Source organism: Prionailurus viverrinus, chromosome D1 (genome assembly GCF_022837055.1).
Source record: "Prionailurus viverrinus isolate Anna chromosome D1, UM_Priviv_1.0, whole genome shotgun sequence".
Taxonomy (NCBI): Eukaryota; Metazoa; Chordata; class Mammalia; order Carnivora; family Felidae; genus Prionailurus; species Prionailurus viverrinus.
Window position 1 is genome coordinate 58,007,588 of NC_062570.1, and position 23,104 is coordinate 58,030,691.

Genomic DNA, 23,104 nt, shown 5'->3' on the forward strand with positions numbered 1-23,104 from the left:
GACATTATTATAAATAATAGAATTCAGTAAGATATCTAGATACAAAAATAATATGTAAATATTATTAACTTTATTATGTACAAATACCAGTTGGAAGAGTCCATGCATTCATATAATGACCTACCACCATATAATGACCCTAGACACACTGACCTCCCTCCAGAATAGACTTCATTTACTGCTGTAATGCCAGCATCTGAAACAGTCCCCATAATAGCTCAGTAAACATTTCTTGTAAAGGGAGTATCCTCAAGAAATTCTCAAGGTGGTGGGGAAGGCAGACAATTCTCAAGCTAGTGAGGTAAGCCATTACAATATACTAGGTTAAGTCTGGTCATAGAAGGAGAGATGCCGAATATTGCAAGTATTACTATTGGATTTTAGATTTTCCATGTTCTGCTTTTGCCCTCTTCAGCTCTGTTAGAACAAGGCAATAAACTGCGTAATGCCATGGTGATTTCTGCAATGAAATCGAGCCCAGATACTAGCATGTTGTTGGATGAAGTTCATCCTCCCATGAAGGAAGATTTCCTCAGAGCCTCAACACAGTAAGTTACAGGGTAAACATGATTCTTAACAGTTCATTTCTTAATTGCTGCTAATGTGTGTTTTTGTTAAGTTATAGACTAAATAATCTTAGAAATGCTCAGCAAATAATTCTTAATGTGGTGGAAAGGAAGCCTAAATAAGGAGTTAAGACACTCAACATCTAGACCTAGCACTGGCATTTGCTAATTTATGTAAATGGCTAAATTCTTTTCTCCCTATAAACTGGCATGCTTATATGTATAATGGGGATACTTTCTCCTTCTCTGACAGAAATCAAATTACATTCTAAGGTAGAAAAGGGTTTTGTAAATTGTGAAGTTTTATATATATTTAAGGTAGTTAAGTCTAAAGTGTGTTCAATTTTATATATTGAACCATCTCCATGTACTATCTCTTAGCTCAGTTAATTCTGATTTAGATTTCTCCTCTATGTTAGCCACTCAGAAAGTACTTTTCCATACCATAGAATCAAAGCCTTGTCAAAGAACCAATTTAAAGACCACATAGAAGATCACCTCCTCCCTCCAACTAAGAGTACATTTTGGAAACATGACACAAAAGCTGACACCAGAGCCATACAGCTGCTCTTGGGCAGGTAAGGGCTTTTAACTATCTTTCTTCCTTTTAAATTCGTCCTTCAATTCATTGTGTATATTGTTAACAGATTTATCTTCTGAAAGCAACACTTCCTTAGTCAATTGACTTCCAAGTCAATCTCTTGATTATTTGCATACTAAATAAAAATCACTACTTATTACCTACTAAGTAAAAATCCAGTCTTTAGCCTTTTTTCTTAGCTTCACTTACAGAATGGTCTTCCACCTTTCTATTGTTATCTCCCAGTTCTCTCCCCAATACCACTGTTAGGGTATAATTTTCAAAACTCAGATTTTATTTTTCTATTTATATATATATATTTTTAATGTTTATTTTTGGTAAAGAATAAGAGAGCACAAGCGGCGAATGGCAGAGAGAGAGAGGAAGACACAGAATCCAAAACAGGTTCCAGGCTCCAAGCTGTCAGCACAGTGCCTGACATGGGGCTCAAACCCATAAACCGCAAGATCATGACCTGAGCTGAAGTTGGACACTCAGCCAACTGAGCCACCTAGGCACCCCTCAGAACTCAGATTTTAAACAGATACAGCTTAATTCAGGGTCTTATTGTGCCTCTTATTACCTATGTGGCCAACGTAATTAGGCATGAAAAAAGTAAAAGGGATACAAATTGGAAAGGAAGAAGTAAAACTATCTCTATTCACAGATGACACGATCTGATCTGTACAAAATCCTAAAGAATCCACTAAAAAAATAAAATCAGGAAGATTGCAGAATATAAGATCAATATACAAAATCAGTCATACTTCTGTATCCTTGTAATGAACAATCCAAAAATGAAATTAAGAAACAATTCCATTTATAATAACATTGATAAGAATAAAATACTTAGGAATAAATTTAACAAGAGAAGTGCAAAACATAAACTCTGAAAACTGCAAAACATTATCAAAAAAAGTTTTAAAAAATTTAAATAAGTGGAAAAAATTCCCATGTTCATGATTCAGTGCAGTCTTTCTCAGAATTTCAGTTGACTTCTTTGTAGAAATTGACAACCTGATTCTAAACTTCCTATGAAATTGCAGGGGACCCAGAATAGCGAAAACAGTCTTGAAAAAGAAAGTGGGAGGATTCACACTACTTCTCATTTTAAAACTTAGTGCAAAGAAGTAGTAATCAAATCAGTTTGGTACTGACATTAGGGCAGATATATAAATCAAGGGAATAAAAATGAGTTTAGAAATAAACCTGGGTTTATGGTCAGCTAATACTCAACAGGATGTTCAGTCAGTGGGAAATAGTCTTTTCAACAAATGCTACTGGGACAACTGGCTAGCCACATGCCAAAAAATGAAGTTGGACCTTTATCTCAAGCCATATTTTAAAAAAGATCTCAGGGGCGCCTGGGTGGCGCAGTCAGTTAAGCGTCCGACTTCAGCCAGGTCACGATCTCGCGGTCCAGGAGTTCGAGCCCTACGTCAGGCTCTGGGCTGATGGCTCAGAGCCTGGAGCCTGTTTCCGATTCATTGTCTCCCTCTCTCTCTGCCCCTCCCCCGTTCATGCTCTGTCTCTCTCTGTCCCAAAAATAAATAAACGTTGAAAAAAAAAAAAATAAATAAATAAATAAAAGAAAATTAAAAGTGTGCTTCAAAGAACATTATTAAGAAAGTGAAAAGACCACAAAATGGAGAAAATATTTTCAAATCTGATAAAGGACTTATATCTAGAATATATAAAGAACTCATACAACTTAATAATTAAAGGGCAAATCATTCAGTTAAAAATATGCCCCCCCCCCCACCTCCCCAGGGTGCCTGGGTAGCTCAGTAAGCTAAGCATCCAACTTCAGCTCAGGTCATGATCTCACAGTCCATGGCTTCGAGCCCTGAGTCAGGCTCTGTTCTGACACCTCAGAGCCTGGAGCCTGCTTCAGTTTCTGTGTCTCCCTCTCTCTCTGCCCCTCCTTGACTCACAGTCTGTCTCTTTCTCTCTCTCTTTTTGTCTGTCTGTCTGTCTCTCTCTCACAAAAATAAACAAACATTAAAAAACACTTTTTTTAAATATGAACAAAGGATCTTAATAGAAATTTCTCCAAAGAAGATGGTGAAATGGCTAATATACACAAGAAAAGATGCCAACACCATTAGTTGTCAGAGAAATGCATATCAAAATCACAGTGAGATACCATTCATATGCTCTGGGATGGCTAGAATCAAAAAGTCAGTCAGTGTTGGTGAGGATGTGGAGAATTGGGAACCCTCATACACTGCTTACAGCAGTGTAAAATGGTATAGCTACTTTGGAAAATAATCACTTCCTCAAACTGTTAACGTGTAGAGTTACCATTGACCCAGCAATTCAGCTCCTAGGTATACACCCAAGGGAAATGAAAACATAAGTCCATGCAAAAACATGTACTTGAATTTGCATAGCAGCATTATTCATAGTAGTTAAAAATGTTCATGAGATGATACATAGGGAAGAAAAAAGTGGGGTATTCATAAATTGTAATATTATTTGGCCAGAAAATGGAATAAGGTACCGATAACATACTGTAGCTTAGATGAACCTTGAAAACATGCTGAGTGAAAGAAGGTTGTCACAAAAGAGAACATATTTTATGAGTCCATTTATATGAAACATACAAAATAGACAAATCTGGAGAAACAAAAAGTAGATTCAGGGGCTTTTTAGGGCTGGGTATGATGGGGGGGTAAGTCATAATAGCTAATGGATACATAGTTTCTCTTTGAGGTGATGAAAATATTTTTTTTTTTTAATTTTTTTTTCTTCAACGTTTTTATTTATTTTTGGGACAGAGAGAGACAGAGCATGAACGGGGGAGGGGCAGAGAGAGAGGGAGACACAGAATCGGAAACAGGCTCCAGGCTCCGAGCCATCAGCCCAGAGCCCGACGCGGGGCTCGAACTCACGGAACGCAAGATCGTGACCTGGCTGAAGTCGGACGCTCAACCGACTGCGCCACCCAGGCGCCCCTGAAAATATTTTTAAAGTGTGGTGATGGTTCATATCTGTAAATATACTAAAAACTACTGAACTTCTCACTTTAAATGAATGAATTATATGTTATGTGAATTATGTCTAAATGAAACTTTTTTTTAAAAGAATCTAGCATAAGGTCTGAAAAAAGACACATCAAGATATACAATCATGAATTTTCAAAATACTGGGTAAAAGGAGACGATCTTAAAAACTTCTAGAAAGAAAAAAAGAAAGGTCATATAAACAGTATCAGAATTGGAATGACATCAGCTACTCCAGAGAATTGACCAAGATGGTGACATAGGAGGCTTCTGAACTCCTGTTCTCCCATGGACACATTGAATGTAAAGCTACGCACAGAGCAGTTCCCTCTGAAAGAGATCCAGAGACTGAGCAATTCCTACATATTGTATGAATGAGAAAATACCATTGAAATGGGTAGGAAAGGCAGGTGACTGTTTTGTGTAATATACAGAATTCAATACAAGAAGTCAAGGAAAATGAAGAAACAATATGTAAAGCAAATATGAGTAAATCTGAAGGGATAAATAACAGCAATACAATAATAGCAGAGAACTTTAATACCACATGTTCCACAATGGATAGATCATTCAGACAGAAAACCAATAAGGAAATACTGGACTTAAATGACACAGACCAGATGGAGCTAATACACATATATAGAACATTCCATCTAACAGCTGCAAAATACACACTTTTTTCAAGCACACATGGAACATTATCTGTGATCATATATGGGGCCACAGAACAGTTCTTAATATATTTAAAGAGATGAAAATATCAGGCATTTTTTTTTTACCACAATAGTATGAAACTAAAAATCTCAAGAAGAAAACTAGAAAATTTACAAATATGTGGAATTTAAAATTTTTTTTTTTTTCAACGTTTATTTATTTTTGGGACAGAGAGAGACAGAGCATGAACGGGGGAGGGGCAGAGAGAGAGGGAGACACAGAATCAGAAACAGGCTCCAGGCTCTGAGCCATCAGCCCAGAGCCCGATGCGGGGCTCGAACTCACGAACCGCGAGATCGTGACCTGGCTGAAGTCGGACGCTTAACCGACTGCGCCACCCAGGCGCCCCCAAATATGTGGAATTTAAATGACAGGCTCCTGAACAACCAGTGAGTCAAAGAAATCAAAAGGGAAATCAAAGTAACTTGAGACAGGAAATTGGAAACACAAGCAGATCTAAGAGGAAAGTTTATTGTATAAACATGTACATTAAAAAACAAAGTAGGGTGGCTGGGTGGCTCATTTGGTTGAGTCTCTCACTCTTGATTTCAGATTGGGTCATGATCTCATGCTTCTTGAGATGAAGCCCTGAGTCTCATGTTCATGAGATCAATCCCAAGCTTGCTTGGGATTTTCTCCCACTCTCTCTGCCTTTTCCCAATTAATGCATTCATGCACTCTCTCTGTCTCTCTTTCAAAATAAATAAACTTTAAAAAATAAAATAAAAAATGAGAAAGGTCTCAAATAAAAAAACTAAATTTGTACCTCAAAAAACTAGAGAAAAAACAATCTAAGCCCAAAGTTAGCAAAGGGAAGCAAACAAAGATCAGAGTAGAATATGAAATAGACTACAAAGGCAATATAAAAGATCAATGAAACTAAGAGCTGGGGGGTTTTTGAATACATGAACTGGTAGCAGACTGATGCCTTATGATTCCTTATGACTGATGCCACAGAAATACAATCATAAGAGACTACCATGAAAAACGATATGCCAACAAATTGGAAGATCTACAAGAAATGGGTAAATTCCAGGTTATAGGTATTAATTAAGGAGGGCACTTGTGCCTGGGTAGCTCATTCAGTTAATAAAATGTCCGACTTCAGTTCAGGTCATGGTCTTGTGGTTTGTGGGTTCAAGCCCCACGTCAGAGTCTGTGCTGACAATTCAAGAGTCTGGAGTCTGCTTTGGATCCTATTTCTCCCTCTCTGTCTGCCCCTCCCCTGCTCTCATGCTCTGTCTCTCTCAAAAATAAATAAGCATTAAACAATATTTTTTAAAAAATAAAGGTACTTGTTATGATGAGAACTGGGTGTTATATGTGATGAATCACTAAATTCTTTTTTTTTTTTAATGTTTTTATTCATTTTTGAGAGACAGAGCATGAGGGGGCGCGGAGGGGGATGCAGAGAGAGAGAGGGAGACACAAAATCTGAAGCAAGCTCCAGGCTCTGAGCTGTCAGCACAGAGCCTGATGTGGGGCTCGAACCACAAGATTATGACCTGAGCTGAAATCAGACCCTTAACCGACTGAGCCACCCAGGGCCCCATGAATGACTAAATTCTACTCCTGAAACCAATATTACACTGTATGTTAACTAACTGGAATTTAAATAAAAATTTGAAAAAAAAAATGGATAAATTTCTGGAAATATGCAACCTACCAAATCTGAATCATAAAGAAACAGAAAACTTGAACAGACTGATTACAGTAAGGAGATTAACAAAATCTAAGCTTAGAGTAAACCAAAACCTCCCAAGAAAAAAAATGTCCAGAACCAGATGGCCCCATTAATGAATTCTACCAAATATTTAAAGAGCTAGTACCAATCCTTCTCAAACTCTACCAAAACACAGAAGAGGAGGGAGCACATCCAAACTCATTTTACAAGGCTAGCAGTACTCTAATACTAAAGCCAGACAAGGATACTACAAGAAAATAAAACTATAGGTTTATATCCCTGATGAACAGTTGCAAAAATTCTCGACAAAATAGCAAATTGAATTCAACAGTACGTTAAAAGGATTATATAGCATAATCAAGTGGAATTTGTTCCAGGGTTATGGGGATGGTTCAACATCCATAGATCAATAAATATGGTATGCCGTATTAACAAAATGAAAGGTGAAAATCATATGATCATCCCAGTAAATGCAGAAAGAGCATTTGACAACATTCAACACCAACATTCAACACCCATTCATGATGAAACCTCTCAACAAACTGGGCATAGAAGCAAGGTACGTCAATATAACAAAGGCCATGAACAACAAGCCCACAACCAACATCATAGTTAATAATGAAACACTGAATGCTTTTCCTGTAAGATCAGAAACAAAAGATGCCTGCTCTCACCACTCCAACATGCCTGTTTAATGGGTCATAGACAGTAGAATACATTCAAAGAAATGTTAATTGTAAAAAAGTATTAAAAGGAGAGGACTGCATTCTAAACAGTGGAGATATTAACGTTAAGGGTGTGTGATGCAGGAGGGAAAAAAGCAAGTAACTGAGTGACGGGAACCTCAGTAAATGATTGCTATGTAAGATACCAAAAAGTAGAACTTCAAAAAGGAACAATGTTCTGGTGCTACAGAGAAGCCATGTGGATTGGGAAGTTGTTAGTTGGGTTTTGGCAGTTAGGGAGTTCTCACCTTTGAGAGAGATTATTAGATTACTATAGATCAGTGGTTCTCAACTGGGGAGCTATTCTCCCCTACTTCCAGCCCCATGAGACATTTGGTGATGTCTGGACACATTTTGGATTATCAAAACTGGGGGAGTACTACAGAGATATGGTGAGTAGAGTTCAGGGATCCAAAATGCACAGAACAGCTCCCAATGACCAAGAATTATCTGACCCATCATATCAGTAGTGCTAAGTTTGAGAAACCCTGCTGTAGATTAAAAAAAGGTGAGGAAAGGAGCAGATATCTATTGAGCATCTGTTTGTTCCAAGAACTATAGGAAAATGATCTAACTTGAAGGTAGTAATTATGTGCTGGTTTGGGTTTGTTTTTGTTTTTGGTTTTGGTTTTTTTTGGAAATTAAAGAAGAGGATGGGGCACCTGTCTAGCTCAGTTGGAAGAGCATTTGAATCTTGGTGTTGGGGTCTTCAGTTTGAGGCCCATTTTGAGTGTAGAGATGACTTAAATAAACTTAAAAAAAAAGGAGGGGGGGTAAAATTATAGCAACTAGCATGAATGGGAAGCAAAGTTGAAAGAATTAATAATAAATCAAATGCTTAGCATGTTACCTGGTACATATTAAGTATTTACTAAATATTATTGCTTTTATTATTAATAACCGGTTCATTACCTGGGTGGCTCAGTCAGTTGAGCGTCCGACTTTGGCTCAGGTCATGACCCCACAGTTTGTAAGTTCGAGCGAGCCCTGCATTGGGCTCTGTGCTAATAGCTCAGAGCCTGGAGCCTGCTTCAGATTCTGGCTCCCTCTCTCTCTGCCCCTCCTCCACTCACACTATATCTCTCTAAAAAATAAATAAACATTAAAAAAAATTTTTTAAGTAAATTCAATAAATCCATTTACAGATGTTCATTCAGTGCTAGTTACTATACGAGAAACAAAAACAAATGAAATATATACATACTTGTATGCTTATATTTCTTATTAATTTACAAACTTTTTGTAAGTAGGGTTTCTGTTTTACTTATTTCTATATCACACATAGAATTAATCTTGCATAATTAACCCAAAATACACATATTTTTGCTTAATGAAAAAAGGCTTATTTATGAATTCTTCACAAAAACAGCATAAGCATTTAACTCATTAAATTATAGTTGATTCTTTACCTTCTTCTCCCTGTTAGGTCATAAGCAGTGCAAGAATATACAGCAAGTTAGTTAGCCATCTCTGTATCATTCAAGACCTAACAAACACCTTGCCTGGCACATAATAGATGCCCAGAAAAATGTTTGTTAAATAAATGAGATCACAATCAGTGTCAGTAGTGTATTTTTTAAATACTAGCTGTTATCATCCCAGAGGAGGGGGAATACAATATGAAAATACTTACCAGATAGTCCTTCTGTTTAATGTGAGTTTTCTGCTTAACACATTTCTTCTATGATTAAAACTTAAAAGTTTTTAATTAAAAAAATACAGTTCAACTGAAGCTTCTTTTAAAGTTCTTCTGCTTTGTTTTTCTTATCTCTACAGTGCTGAATTATCCCAAGGTCATTACTGGAATGGGCTAGGCTCTCCTCCAGATTCCCCATCTCCTGGGAGTGATGTGTATTGTAGCAGTGAGCTGAATGACCCTCAGTATGACCAGAGTCTCTTGGAGAGCTTATTTTACACGGTACCTGTAAGTCATTAAACCTGCTGCTTTGGGAATTGAACATGAGTATAATATTATTAGGTGCAGGCATGCTGCCAGACAGAAAGCTATCCATTTTACATATCTCATTTTACAGATGAGGAGACAGGCCTAGTAAAGTTAAGAATTTAGGGGCAACTGGCTGGCTTAGTTGGTAGAGCATGCGACTCTTGATGTCAGAGCTGTGAGTTCAAGCCCCGCGTTGGGTATAGGGCTTAGTTAAAAAAAAAAGATGGGGGGTGCCCTGGGTGGCTCAGTCAGTTAAGCATCCGGCTCTTGATCTCAAGCCCCATGGAACCTACTTAAAAAAAAAAAAAAATCAACCAGATTTAAGAATTTTGTCCAAGGACACATGTTAGAGCCAAGGTTAAAATTCAAGTTTACCTGAGTTCAAAGCCTATGGTTTTGGTATGTGGCTTCCTTAGACCTCTTCTAAGGAAGAGCTAATGCAGGCATACCCTCAAAACCAACCTCAACTGGTATCTTTTCAAAATATTCCAGAAACACTTCTACTCACAGGTGTCAAATACCTCTACTGACCCTTAAGACATGACATTCTCAGGGCGCCTGGTGGCTCAGTCAGTTAAGCGTCTGACTTCACCTCAGGTCATGGTCTCATGGATCGTGGGTTTGAGCCTCATATCGGGCTCTGTGCTGACAACTCAGAATCTGGAGCCTGCTTTGGATTCTGTGTCTCCCTCCCTCTCTGCCCCTCACCCACGTGTGCTCTGTCTCTCTCAAAAATAAATAAATATTTTTTAAAAAGATAAGACATTCTCTTTTCCAGGTAGTTCTAGCATTTTCAAAGTTCTTTGTTATATCAAGCTATATGTTCTATTCATTGATGTGCCCTCTTTTAGAGTCTATATGTAATAAGTCCAATCCCTGTTCCATAAGTAAACATTTATATTTATGAAGATTGCTGTCATACTCCTGATTGTTCTTTTCTCCAGGTCAAAGATAACTGAAAATAGAAGGTAGTTTATATCAGCTCAGTGGTAAGACAAGAGTTACCAAGGTCAGAGGAAACAGGGAGAACTTTAACATGAGATTCTCAGGAAAGGACATTATGCGGATTAGGGGGTTTTAACTGAGACTTGCAAAATAGTGTCTAGAGAAGTAGAGAAAAGATATGAAATGGGAATAGAAAGAATGACCTGTCTAGAGAAGAAATTTGTGCATTGCAAGGGATCTAATTTGAATTGATGAGAAATTTTGTGGGAAAGCCATCATCAATAACGCAGGCTAGCCTATTGCTTTCTGTGACAGCCTTTGAATGTCAGGTGAGGAGGAAATGACATGATCAAGATGGTGGTTTAGGAATGTTAATGTAGGGAGCTAACTTGGGGGAGAATACGTGGAAGCGAACAGGAAACCACAGACTGGAAACCATTGGGTTATTGGAGGTGTGTATTAGAGGGAGAGCTTGAAAGAGAGTGGCAGCAATGGGGCTGGAAAAGAAGAGATGGATTTCAAAGGCATTATAAATTATTAGGATTTCATGACTTTTTATATTAAAAATCATCACTGATGCTATGTTACTTACAGGATAAGAAGGAAAGGGAATTTATCTTTATTACACATTTTTTAAGGCTTATTTATTTTTTAAATTTTATTTTGAGAAAGATACAGAGAGCAAGTGGGGGAGGGGCAGAGAGAGAGGGAGAGGGAGAGGGAGAGAAAGAGAGAGAGAGAGAGAGAGAGAGAGAGAGAGAGAGAGAATCCCTAGCAGGCTCCATGCTCAGCACAGAGCCCAACTTGAGGCAGGAACTCACAAACTGCAAGATCATGACCTGAACCAAAATCAAGAGTCGGACGCCTAGCCAGCTGAGCCACCCAGGTACCCCTTTATTATACATTTTTGATGTGGTGGGGAATTTACAAGTTATTATTTTTGAGTACTGTGCCAAATGTTTTAAATTCATTATTTCTTTTACTAGCCCTATAAGATAGTGTTGTCTTTTACCTATCATGATATAAACGCTTAGAGATGTTAATTACTAGTAATTAAATGACAGAAATAGAATTCTTACCCTGGTCTATCTGGGGAAAAGCCTGTATTTTTCCCACTAGACCACATCATCTCATAAGCCATAAGCATGGCATTATTATCTGATCTCGACTTACCTCCCTAACCTCATTTCCCACTTTTGCCCTTTACCCTGTAGTCACACTGATTGTCTCATCACTCCTCAGACATTCTAGCTTTTTTTTTTTTTTATCTCTATTTCTTGCTCATACTGATCCTTCTCCTTTGAATGTTGAAATGCTTCTACACATCTGGTTACTTCTCTTTATTCTTTGAAAATAACTGATCACCTCTCTGAAGAAACCATCCTAGATTTCCCCACACAGAATTTATTACCTAAATGTCCACAGGATCTTGCACTTACCTCTATCACAGCCCATGTTATATGAGACAGTTCTTCATGAGCAAGAACATACCTGCATTTTTTTTTGTATTACCAGTACACAAAAGCTTGATGAATTTTGAGTACTCAGTACTTAGTGAATAAATAAGTGCATGAATGGCACTAAGTAATCCCCATGCTATTTGAACAAAATAATTTAGAAAAGATTTGTTGATGGAAAGGAGTGAACCAGCAATGCAGTGGAAAAACAAAGGAGTAAGAATGCTCATGTCCTTCCCCAGGGTCAGTGTTTGATGGTCTTAATAGTGAATAATATCCACAGCTTAGAATTCAGCATTATTCACCTGTGTTTTTGGTTCCTAAAATTCTTAGTTTTTAAACAATCTAGTTTATATTTACTCTCTTTTCCTTCAGGCTGTTAGACACTTTTAAATTTTGAATGTCTTGTCTATAACCATTTTTAAAAGCTGGCACTTAATAAAGAAAAACCTAAGAATAAAAAGCTTTGTAATTTCCTCTTGAAAAAGTTGTGCTTTTTCCTTGAAGGACATTCTTATCATGCTTATTTAACTGTTGTTACCCTTGTCACAGGTCAATACAATATACACCCTGAGATGCTGAAAAAAGTGAAGTGGAGGTGATAAACTTAAAATGACATTGGATCTATTCTGCATTTATATTAACAAAAAAAAATTTTGTTAATTTGGATTTTTTTAATTTTTTTTTAAATTTAAATTGTCTTCTCTCTTTATTTTGCATTTTGTGATAGAGCTGATCAGTAAATTGTGGTAGCTCCTTTTTCTCCAAATAAAATTTAATTACAGGGGGCTTAGCAACTGGTTCCTCCATTAATAGAATTTGTGATATAATAAACAGTTCATCTTAGCAAGATTAAGAGTAGAATGAATTACTAGTAGTATGGAGTGGTGAAAAAAGATTGAGTCTTTGCATTCATATAGGTACATGACATTGTACCATTTTGCCTCAAATTGTGGTAGAAATACAGGCTTTGGAATCTGCTTTTGGTACTAGATGCATAGTCGGCAGTAAATAAGTAATGATATTATTGAGAATTTGAAAGAAGAATCTGTTTTCATTTATTTTCTTTGAACTGAACTTGTAAGTTATTTTTAAATACCAAGAGAAATGTGGGATTATCTCCCTGGCATTAGTTATCTCTTTAAAAGACTTACATATGTGCAGAGAAGATTTTGATTACTTTTAGAGAAATGTTTTCATTACCAGTTTTTTTTTTTAGTGCCTCTCTTTTTGCTTCTTCTCCCCCATAGAAATCGGATACCAGCATCAGTGATTTCTTCAGTGAAGACGATATTGTCTCTTCTAAAAAAATGAACCAGTCAGAAGCTCTTCCCATATCTCCCAAGGTTCTGGAGTCAAATGATAAGTTGAAAAAGAGGGCAGCGGGGAAGAAAAATAGGTGAGCCTCTCCATTAATGTTTATCTAGAGGCAAAAGCAAAGTCAGATTATTTTCACAAGATGTCTTAAAGTAAGTGACTTGTATTTCCCCAACACTATCATATTGGTTAAGTGAGTTACAATAATTCATTAAGTATTACCATCCTTAAAAGTGTAATAATATATGGGAGCCTAGGTGGCTCAATCAGTTGAGTGTCCCACTCTTGATTTTGGCTCAGATCGTGATCCCAGGGTCATGGGCTTGAGCCCACATAGGGCTCCATGCTGAGTGTGGAGTCTGCTTGGGATTCTCTCTCTCTGCCCCCTCCCTGCTTGTGCTCGCGTGCTCTCTCTCTCTCTCTCTCTCTCTCTCTCTCTCTCTCTCAAAAGAAAAAAATTTTTAAGTGTAATAATATGAAAAGATGGATACAGTAAAATGGGTAAGGGAGAAAGCAGAATTCTGGGTTGAATGTGTGCTACACTACATTTATGTGGAAAATATACGTAAAGAAAAATGAAAAGGAGTACACTAAAGTGATGATAGTAGTTATGTTAAAGTAGTGGGTAACTGAAGTAATGTCTGTATTCCTTGTAGAAAATCTAATTCTGTAACATCAATTTTTATACTTGTGTGGAGACAAGCCTTTAGGTTATAAGAATTTTGTTTTTGTTTTTTGAGAGAGAGAACATGAGCAGGAGAGGGGCAGAGAGAGTAGCGGACAGGATCTGAAGCAGGCTCTGTGCTAACAGCAGCGAGCCTGATGTGGGGCTCAGACTCACAAACTGGGAGATCATGACCTGAGCTGAAGTCGGATGCTCAACCAACTGAGCCACCCAGGTGCCCGGATTACAAGAATGTTTTTTAACATTTTTTGAAATTTCTTTCACTGTGGATTAGGACCAGAATTCTGGTGATTGAAGTCATTTCTCAATCCTCAATAACTTGTGAATTAAGATACTTGCTGCCCTTCTTCTTTCATTTTCTTGCCTATCAAACTAGATTATTTTATGTTGGGCCTCGGACTGTCTGTTTCACTGTCTATATTAACTCCTTGCAGAAATTTGGTTGAACAACAGATATCAGAAACTCCAGAAGATGCCCGAGTGATGACACTAAGTGTGGATAGACTGGCCCTTTTGGGTAGAACACATTCCGTCAGAATTATCATCGAAACAATGAGGGTCCCTCCAGATAGTCCTCAGATGACCTCTGGCAAAAAAAGCTTTTCTGGGAGACCACCTAACGTGACAGCAACAACAAAGCGGTACGTCTCTAATATGGAAGAGCTAAATTTGACATTTCTGCAAAGTGTATCTGATGATAATGATAAATAATTGTATAACACTTTATGATTTATAAAGTGCTTTCATATGAATCAAAAATATAACAAATCCCTCACTAGGTTTTGGGCATGATATTAGGTGAGCATGAGAATAAAGGCAACTAAGACCCTGACTCTGTTGTTACATACTTTATAGTCAGAAAAGAAACACATTTAAATGGCTATCTATATAACACAGGAATATAGGAGCCAAAATAGGTGTGTTATATTTAAAGTGCTGTAGAAAATTTTAGACTTACTATGGTGATCATTTTCCAACATATACAAAAGTCAAATCATTATGCTATATGCCTGAAACTAATACAATGTTATATGTCAATTATGTGTCAGTAATAGACAGAGAGAGAGAGAGCGCAAACTATGGGAGCACAGGAAGTTCTGCCTGAAAGGACTAGCTGAAGCCTTTGAAGAGAAGAGATAGGGCCTCTGAGGATCTGAGGTGCTGAAAATAGGACCTTGAAAGATATGTAGGATTGATCAGACAGTAAATACGTTTGTTATTTGGTTTATGTTTTAATCACCTTTTTTGGTTTTGATTTTTAGCACCTTCTTTGTGGAATATCACTTTCCTGTGGGCTTTTCTAAAGGTGGATTGGGAAAAACAGCTTTGATCACTGAGGTCGTTCGACTTGCCTCCAGTAAAATTACAGATGGAAGTAAGAGACTGGTTTTCTGCACCTTAGACATTTTGGCTGTGGAAGAATTTTTCAATCCCTAAATACTCATCTGACTTTTATAGTACCATAGAATCTTAGAAAGTATTTTGAGATGAATCTACTCTAATTCCTTTATTTTATAAGTGAGAAAACTGGCCTAGAGGTGCTAGGACTCTTCTGATTCAAGTCAGGAAGTCAGTAACATACCTGAGACTAGAATGCAGAACTCCTGATGCTTAGAGCATGTTTGTTCAACTATTGCCATTTTTCTTCTATTTTTTATTAAAAAAATTTTTTTAATGTTTATTTATTTTTGAGGGGGAGAGAGAGAGAGAGAGAGAGAGAGACAGAGTGCAAACAGGGGAGAGGCAGAAAGAGAGGAAGACACGGAATCAGAAGCAGGCTCCAGGCTCCGAGCTGTCAGCACAGAGCCTGACACAGGGCTCAAACCCGTGAACCACAAGATCGTGACCTGAGCCAAAGTTGGATGCTTAACTGACTGAGCCACCCAAGCACCCCTCTTTTATTCTTCTTTTTAAAACAGCTTTATCAAGATACAATCACATACTATACAGTTTAGCTATTTGAAGTGTTCATTGAACCCACTGAAGAATTCAATCATTTTTATTATATTCGAAGTGTTGTGTAATCATCATGATCTAATTTAGAACATTTTCATCACTTCAAAAGAAATTCCTTACTCATTAGCATTCATTCCTCATTTTCCTGTCTCCACCCACACCTGCACTAAGCAACCCCTAATCTATTTTTTGTCTATGATTTTACTCTGGGCATTTCATATAAATGGAATCATACAATATGTGATTTTTGTAACTGGCTTCTTTGACTTACCATATTTCCAAATTTGCTCTATGTTATGGCATGTTTCAGTACTTTGCTCCTTTTTATGGCTATATAATATTTACTTGTATGGCTATACCACATTTGTTTATCCATTCATCAGCTGATGGGCATTTGGGTTGTTTCTGCTTTTTTGGCTATTGTGGATAATGCTTATGAACATTAGTGTACATGTTTTTGTGTAGACATACACTTTCATTTCCCTTGGGTATATACCTAACAGTGGAATTGCTGAGTCATATGATAACTGTATGTTTTAACTTTTTGAAGAACTGCCAGTTTTCAACAGCTGCTCCACCATTTTACATTCTTAGCAACTATGTGTGGAGGGTTCCAGTTCTCCACATCTTCTCCAAAACTTGTTGTCTTTCATTATTTTTTATTTTAACCATTTTAGGGATTATGAAGTACTGTCTCACTGTGGGGTTTTGGTTTGTTTGGTTGGTTGGTTGGTTTTTTAATTAAAAAAAAAAAACTTACTTATTTTGAGAGAGAGAGAGAGAGAGAGAGAATCCTAAGCAGACTCTGTGCTGTCAACACAGAGCCCAACGCAGGGCACAATCCCACGAACTGTGAGAACATGACCTGAGCTGAAATCAAGAGTCAGACACTTAACTGACTGAGCCACCCAGATGCCCTTCCCTGGGGTTTTGATTTGTATTACCCTATGATTAATGATGTTGAGTATGTTTTCATGTGCTTACTGTCCATTTGTATATCATGGAGAAATGTTGCAGTCCTTTGGCCATTTTTAAGTTTTTGTTACTGGGTTGTAAGAATTCTTTATACATTCTGGATATAGGACCCTTATGAGAGCTATGATTTTCAAATATCTTCTCTCATTAACAGGCTGTCCTTTCACTTTCTAAAAAGTATCACTTATAGCACAAAAGTTTTAAATTTTGCTGTAGTCCAGTTTAGTTTTTCTTTTGTTGCATGCACTTTTGGTATTGTCTTTTTTTTTCTATTTTAAGTATTTTTACAAAAAAGTAAAAGGCTTAAAAGGGTACTATAATAAACATTTATGTTCCTGTCATCCAAAGTTATATAACTTTCTAACAGATTTTGTGAATATCTTTGCCTTGGTTATTCAATTTAATCCATGATTTGTTCATCAGTGTGGAATTCTTTCTCTGGGAGCTAATTTGAGAAGTAAGAGATATGATTCTAGTTCTCCTATACATTCAAGTGACTTTCCTATATGGCATGGTAACATTGGATTTTTAAATTTTTATTTTGTTTCATTTATTTATTTTTAATGTTTATTTATTTATTTTGAAAGAGAAAGATAGCATGAGCAGGGGAGGGGCAGAGAGAGAGGGAGAGAGGGAGAGAGGGAGAGAGGGAGAGGGAGAGGGAGAGAGAGAGAGAGAGAGAGAGAGAGAGAGAGAGAGAGACAGATAACGAACGAACCCCAAGCAGGCTCCAGGCTGTCAGCACAGAGCCCAACATGGGCTTGAACTCAAGAATCATGAGATAATGACCTAAACTGAAATTGAGATTCAGACACTTAACTGGCTAAGCCATCCAGGTGCCCCTATTTATTATTTTAACTAGATATAATCCATTTACTTGGTTCAAAATCTTTGTAGGCAGTGTTGTAAATTTTATATTATTACTAAGATATTTTATGCATATGTAAGCAAATATGTTTATCCTTTCTCGCCCTCCTATTTTTACCCAAGTATTAGCATACTATATGCACTGTTCTGCACCTTGTCTTTAAGAGTGTATCTTAGTAATTTTTTCATTAGTCCTTTCTGAGTCATAATATTCCATTGTATGCATATGCCATAATTTAAACACCCTTTATTGTGAGGTACCTGGGTGGCTCAGTCACTTGAGCATCGACTTCAGCTCAGGTCATAATCTCATGGTTCGTGGGTTTGAGCCCTGTATCAGGTTCTCTGCTGTCAGCGCAGATCTCACTTTGGATCCTTTGTCCCATCTTTCTCTCTGTACCTCCCCCACTCGCACTCTCTCAAAACTAAATAAACATTAAAAAAATAAACATGCCTTGATTAATATATCAATATTTAAGTTATTTCAATCTTACTGTTAAAATGGTACCTCAGTAGAATAATTTTGTACATGCATCATTTCTCATTTGATGTGAGTATATCCAGCACAAACATTAAAAATACTTATTTACTCGGGGCGCCTGGGTGGCGCAGTCGGTTAAGCATCTGACTTCAGCCAGGTCACGATCTCGCGGTCCGTGAGTTCGAGCCCCGTGTCAGGCTCTGGGCTGATGGCTCAGAGCCTGGAGCCTGCTTCCGATTCTGTGTCTCCCTCTCTCTCTGCCCCTCCCCCGTTCATGCTCTGTCTCTCTCTGTCCCAAAAATAAATAAACGTTGAAAAAAAAAAATTTAAAAATACTTATTTACTCTTAAAAACAGCACTTAAAGTAATTTAATATATTTTTACTAGGATGTGTTGGTGTTACTTTCCCCATCACCTTAAAGGAAGAATTAGGGCATTTAAAATTTTTCATATGTTTACTTCTGGCTGAACGCTTAAATTATTGACAGCAACAGAAGCTGTTATGGAGGTTTGTTCAGAGCATTCAGGAATGCCTAATTGATCCTGCTGGTTGAAAGTATGTTTGAGGAGCTTTAATATGCTTAAAACTTATCAAACCCCTATATGCAGAGAAAAATGTTGGATCATTTTCTCAGGTCTTCGCTTCTATCTCCATCTACCTGTGTCACATCTGGTGATTTTCTTAAAATTTCTCTGAGCCTCAGTTTCCCCATCTATAAAATTGAGCTACAGCAAGGGCACATGAGTTTCAGTTAATGTAGTACCTGCAAAGCAAGGACACAAGGGATTGATAGACAGTCAAATGGGATAATGAATATAAAAGCATTAATCTCTAAAATAGTATGTAACAAATAGTAGCTCACGTTTACGGGGCACTAAACTACATGCCAAGAATTCAACTCAGTGTTTTATATACATTAACCATTTAACTGATTTTCATAAAAAAAAAAAAAAAACAACTCAGTCCTTTATGACTGTCTCACTCATAAATTAAAACACAAACACACAACAACAATCAAGTATCTTGTCTAAGATCATACAACTGGCTTATTGGTCAACTAGAATTTGAACCTAGAACATTTTATATTCCAAGCTCTGTGCTCTTAGTCTGTATTGCTTTTCAGTTATTACTGTCATTATTGTTGGCCACGGTAGTTGAGTTCTCCCCATGTCCTTCTGTAAAAGATCATATTGGAAGTGTGGAATAAGCATCAAGCCAGGAATTAGAAGACAGAATTCTAGTTCTGTTTATACCACACACTAATCGTATGACCTTAGGCAAATCACTTTTTTCATCTGTGGGCCTCTCTTAACAGTAACATGCATTGGACTAGGTATTTTCAAGATAACCTTCCAACTCTTATTTTCCACCCTTCCAGCTCTTAAAAAATAACTTCTCTGGGACATTGTTTAGCAATTTATTTACGTGATTTCTTTTTCCATTGTTACCTAACTCGCTTTTTATGGTGGTAAAAACAAAAACACAAGCTTTAGAAACAGTTAAGATAACATAGTGCTAAAAATGTACCTAGATGGTGAGGAAAAATCTGAATGAAATAGTTTTGTTTGTACAAAAAAGACTTTTTGGTATCCACAGTGCTTTTTCATCTATTACCTCAGTCCTTTCAGCACACTGATGAGCTATGGGTGTTGTCTTACTTCCCTTCTCCTGGTAGGAAAATTGAGGAAACTGGTCTCTTGGGTGTGGGTTTCCTGGGCCCAGACCTTTTGTTCACAGTTCCTGTGTGGATCCAGATTAGAAGACCCAGATCCTATTTATGAGTACCAAGAGAAGTATACAGAGTCAAGAATTAAGATGGCAAAGATGAGGGACGCCTGAGTGGCTCAGTTGGTCAAACATCTGACTTTTGATTTTGGCTTAGGATCATAGTGCTGAGATCTGTGCTGACAGTGCTGAGCCTGCTTGGGATTCTGTCTCTCTTCCCCTCCCCAACTCGCACCTGTGTGCACTCTCTCTCAAAATAAATAACTTAAAAAAATTTTTTTTTGTTGGGGCATCTGGGTGGCTCAGTCAGTTAATCCTCCGACTTCGGCTCAGGTCGTGATCTCTTGGTTTGTGAGTTTGAGCCCCACATCGGGCTCTGTGCTGACAGCTCAGAACCTGGAGCCTAATTCAGATTCTGTGTCTCCCCCTTCTCTCTGCTCCTCCCATGCTCATGCTCTGCCTCTTTCTGTTTCTAAATAATAAATAAACGTTAAAAAATAAACGTTTTATTTTTTAAAAGTTTTTAAGAACATAGAAAAAATAAAGTTAAAAAAATGATGGCAAAGATGAATAAAATTGATCAGTAGACCAAAATGAGCAGTTTGAATGAATACCAGAGGTAGCAAGTCTCTCTGTAACTGGGCCTTGTGAAGGTTTTCCACATCCATTTTTTTTTTTTTTTAATATTTTTTTTCAACATTTATTTTTGGGACAGAGAGAGACAGAGCATGAACGGGGGAGGGGCAGAGAGAGAGGGAGACACAGAATCGGAAACAGGCTCCAGGCTCCGAGCCATCAGCCCAGAGCCTGACACGGGGCTCGAACTCACGGACCGCGAGATCGTGACCTGGCTGAAGTCGGACGCTTAACCGACTGCGCCACCCAGGCGCCCCTCCACATCCATTTTAAGAGTATAGAAGTGAATGAACAGGAAGGTCATTTTACAGGTGGTAAATTGTGGTTGAGGTGGTCACTAGCAAGTAACAGAACTGGAGCTGGAACTTACATTCTTTGATTCTAATCCCAGATTCCTTTTTTTTTTTTAATCTGTTAAAGCCCCATAGCAGTGAGCACAAACTCAAATACTACATTATCCCATTTACACTTGTTATTACAGCAGAAACCCCTTCCCTTCCATCTAAGAGACAGCTTTACCCTGCCTAACACTGCCAAGTAACATCAGTACCTGGCACCCTGTGTGAATATGATAGTAGGAGTCCCCTCCCCTAGTCTTCAGCCAGAAGCTAAACTCATTTTTGTTGTTACACTTTTTGATTCAATTCTCTTCATTTATCCCTCATTGTCCCACCTCCAGCCCACCCCCTTCTTTTGTTATACTGCTTACCCACTTGTCTTTTAAAAACAATAAACCATATTACCTTACACCCAGTGAAGATCTCTTTTTTTCGCATCCTGTGCTCATGTGCTTGACATGAATTTCTCATAGCAAAACTAGAGCAACATAGCACTGCTTATCTTCCATGTGTCATACCTAGGGTTTTCTCTTTGTATCTGCTCCTTAAATCCCTATAACACTAACACCTTTAGGAAATTACACGGGCTAGATTTCTGAAAGAGATTTTAGTTAGATCAAAAAGGAGGTGGGTGGGTGGTGTCAAAGCATGGATTGATGATGGCTCCAGTTGGGTAGGCTGACATGTGCTTATGTGTTTGATTCTCCTTACAGTGGTGAAATTCCAGCAGCGATCTGTGTTTCCAGTACAGTTTGGTGGCCCAATGATAGAACACTGGTGGAATTCCAACCTCACTTTCCAAATTTACACAAAGAAAACCCCACAGAAAAAGGTATCTCAAGTCTTTTTAACCTTTGCCTTACCATTTATACTAAGGAATTAGAGCATACTTAAAATTATATTCCTACCTAAACTAGGAATTTCTCCAGGCTCAAACGGCACTAATAACTTATTTCTAATTTCTGTTTACTATTTGTTACAAGTCAGATATGCTAAAAGCACTACACGAACACACTATCAAATTTAATCATTACAACTCTGTGAATTAGGTACATTATTATCTTTATTTTACAGACAAACTGAGATTTAGTGAAGTTTAGTAACTTGTCTAAGATCACACAAGCTAATAAAAGACAAAGCCAGGCAGAACTCCATCTCAAGTTTTCTGACTTCAGATCCTAAGTTCTTAACCTTTTCACTGTATTCCCTGCTTACAGAGAGGTGACTACTTAGATTGATATAGGTTATTAGCCTTAATTTAAGACTCTATTTCCTATTTCCAGGCAGAATATGTAGAGATCCAAGAAAAGATAATGTGGATAGCAGTTTTGACCAGCTTATTCCAAGTTTATCAAATGCACTTGCAGTTGGCACAACATAAATCAATAAACTATGTCATGAACAGTTTTTTGTTAAACAGTAGCCTTTTTAATCTTTGACCTCTTCTTTGGTATGGATCGCATGAGGAATATAGCTTGAGGTTTTTTTGTTTTTTCAGAGGATATAAATAATACAAGATAATTCTACAACCTCAAGACAACCTCTGTAAACATTTCAGTATATTTACATTGAATCATCTAGCTAATGACTTCTTTCTAATAAGAGAATTATACATGTGTTTTGCAGAGAACTTGAAAAAATATTTTTGAAAAGCAAAAATTGTCTATAATCCCATCGCCAAGAAATAACTATTGTTAATATTTGTTTTCCCTTTGCTTTTTCCAAATGAATACAATACATGTGTAAATCTTTGGCAGTATTAGGATAACTTTGTATACAGCGTTTATCCTACTTTTTAAAAAGTTTAACATTATCTTTATAAATATTTGAAGATTTACTATATGTAACTTAATACCCTATTTTACCAAACATCAAAACAGATATTGGTCATATTATTTCAGACTTTTTGTAAACATCATTTTAATGGCTACATATTATTGCATTGTAGCAGTATGGTCTATAATTAATAATTCCTGATTATTGGACCTCTAGTTCTAATTGTTAATTTTTAAGACATTTAAACATTTAAGATATATTTGTGTGTAAGTTTTATATGTGTTTCTTATTTCTTTAGTATAAATTCCCAGAAGCAATTACTAAGCTAAAGAGTATATTTTTTAATTTTTTTTTTTAATGCTTAGTTTTGAGACAGAGGGAGACAGAGAGCGAGTGGGGGAGGGGCAGAGAGAGAGGGAGACACAGAATCTGAAACAGGCCCTGGGCTGTTAGCTGTCACCACAGAGCCTGATGCGGGGCTTGAACCCACGAACCGTGAGATCATGACCTGAGCTGAAGTCAGACACTTAACTGACTTAGCCACCCAGGCGCCCCAAAAGAGTAAATATTTAAGGGGCACCTGAGTGGTTCAGTCAGTTGAGCATGTCTGACTTTTGATTTTGGCTCAGGTCACGATCTCCCAGTTCATGAGATTGAGCCCCACATTAGTCTCTGAGCTGACAGTGCAGAGCCTGCTTGGGGTTCTCTCTCTCCCTCTCTCTCTGC

At 37.4% G+C, this 23,104-nt stretch overlaps 1 protein-coding gene across 7 annotated transcripts in view; it reads left to right on the top strand.

Annotated features, from left to right (window-relative positions):
* C2CD3 (C2 domain containing 3 centriole elongation regulator) overlaps positions 1-23,104 on the top strand; it is a 148,866-nt gene that overhangs the window by 31,993 nt on the left and 93,769 nt on the right. For 6 of the 7 annotated variants that reach the window (XR_007156550.1, XM_047879431.1, XM_047879428.1 and 3 more), the window contains 7 exons: positions 416-548; positions 1,016-1,144; positions 9,051-9,198; positions 12,872-13,020; positions 14,058-14,264; positions 14,886-14,998; positions 21,316-21,434. Coding sequence is in view for 6 of the 7 variants with exons in the window: in XM_047879431.1 (XP_047735387.1) it covers positions 416-548; positions 1,016-1,144; positions 9,051-9,198; positions 12,872-13,020; positions 14,058-14,264; positions 14,886-14,998; positions 21,316-21,434 (998 nt within the window). In the remaining variant the exon portion in view is untranslated. The remainder of the gene's footprint in view (positions 1-415; positions 549-1,015; positions 1,145-9,050; positions 9,199-12,871; positions 13,021-14,057; positions 14,265-14,885; positions 14,999-21,315; positions 21,435-23,104) is intronic. The other variant, XM_047879432.1, reaches the window with a different exon arrangement.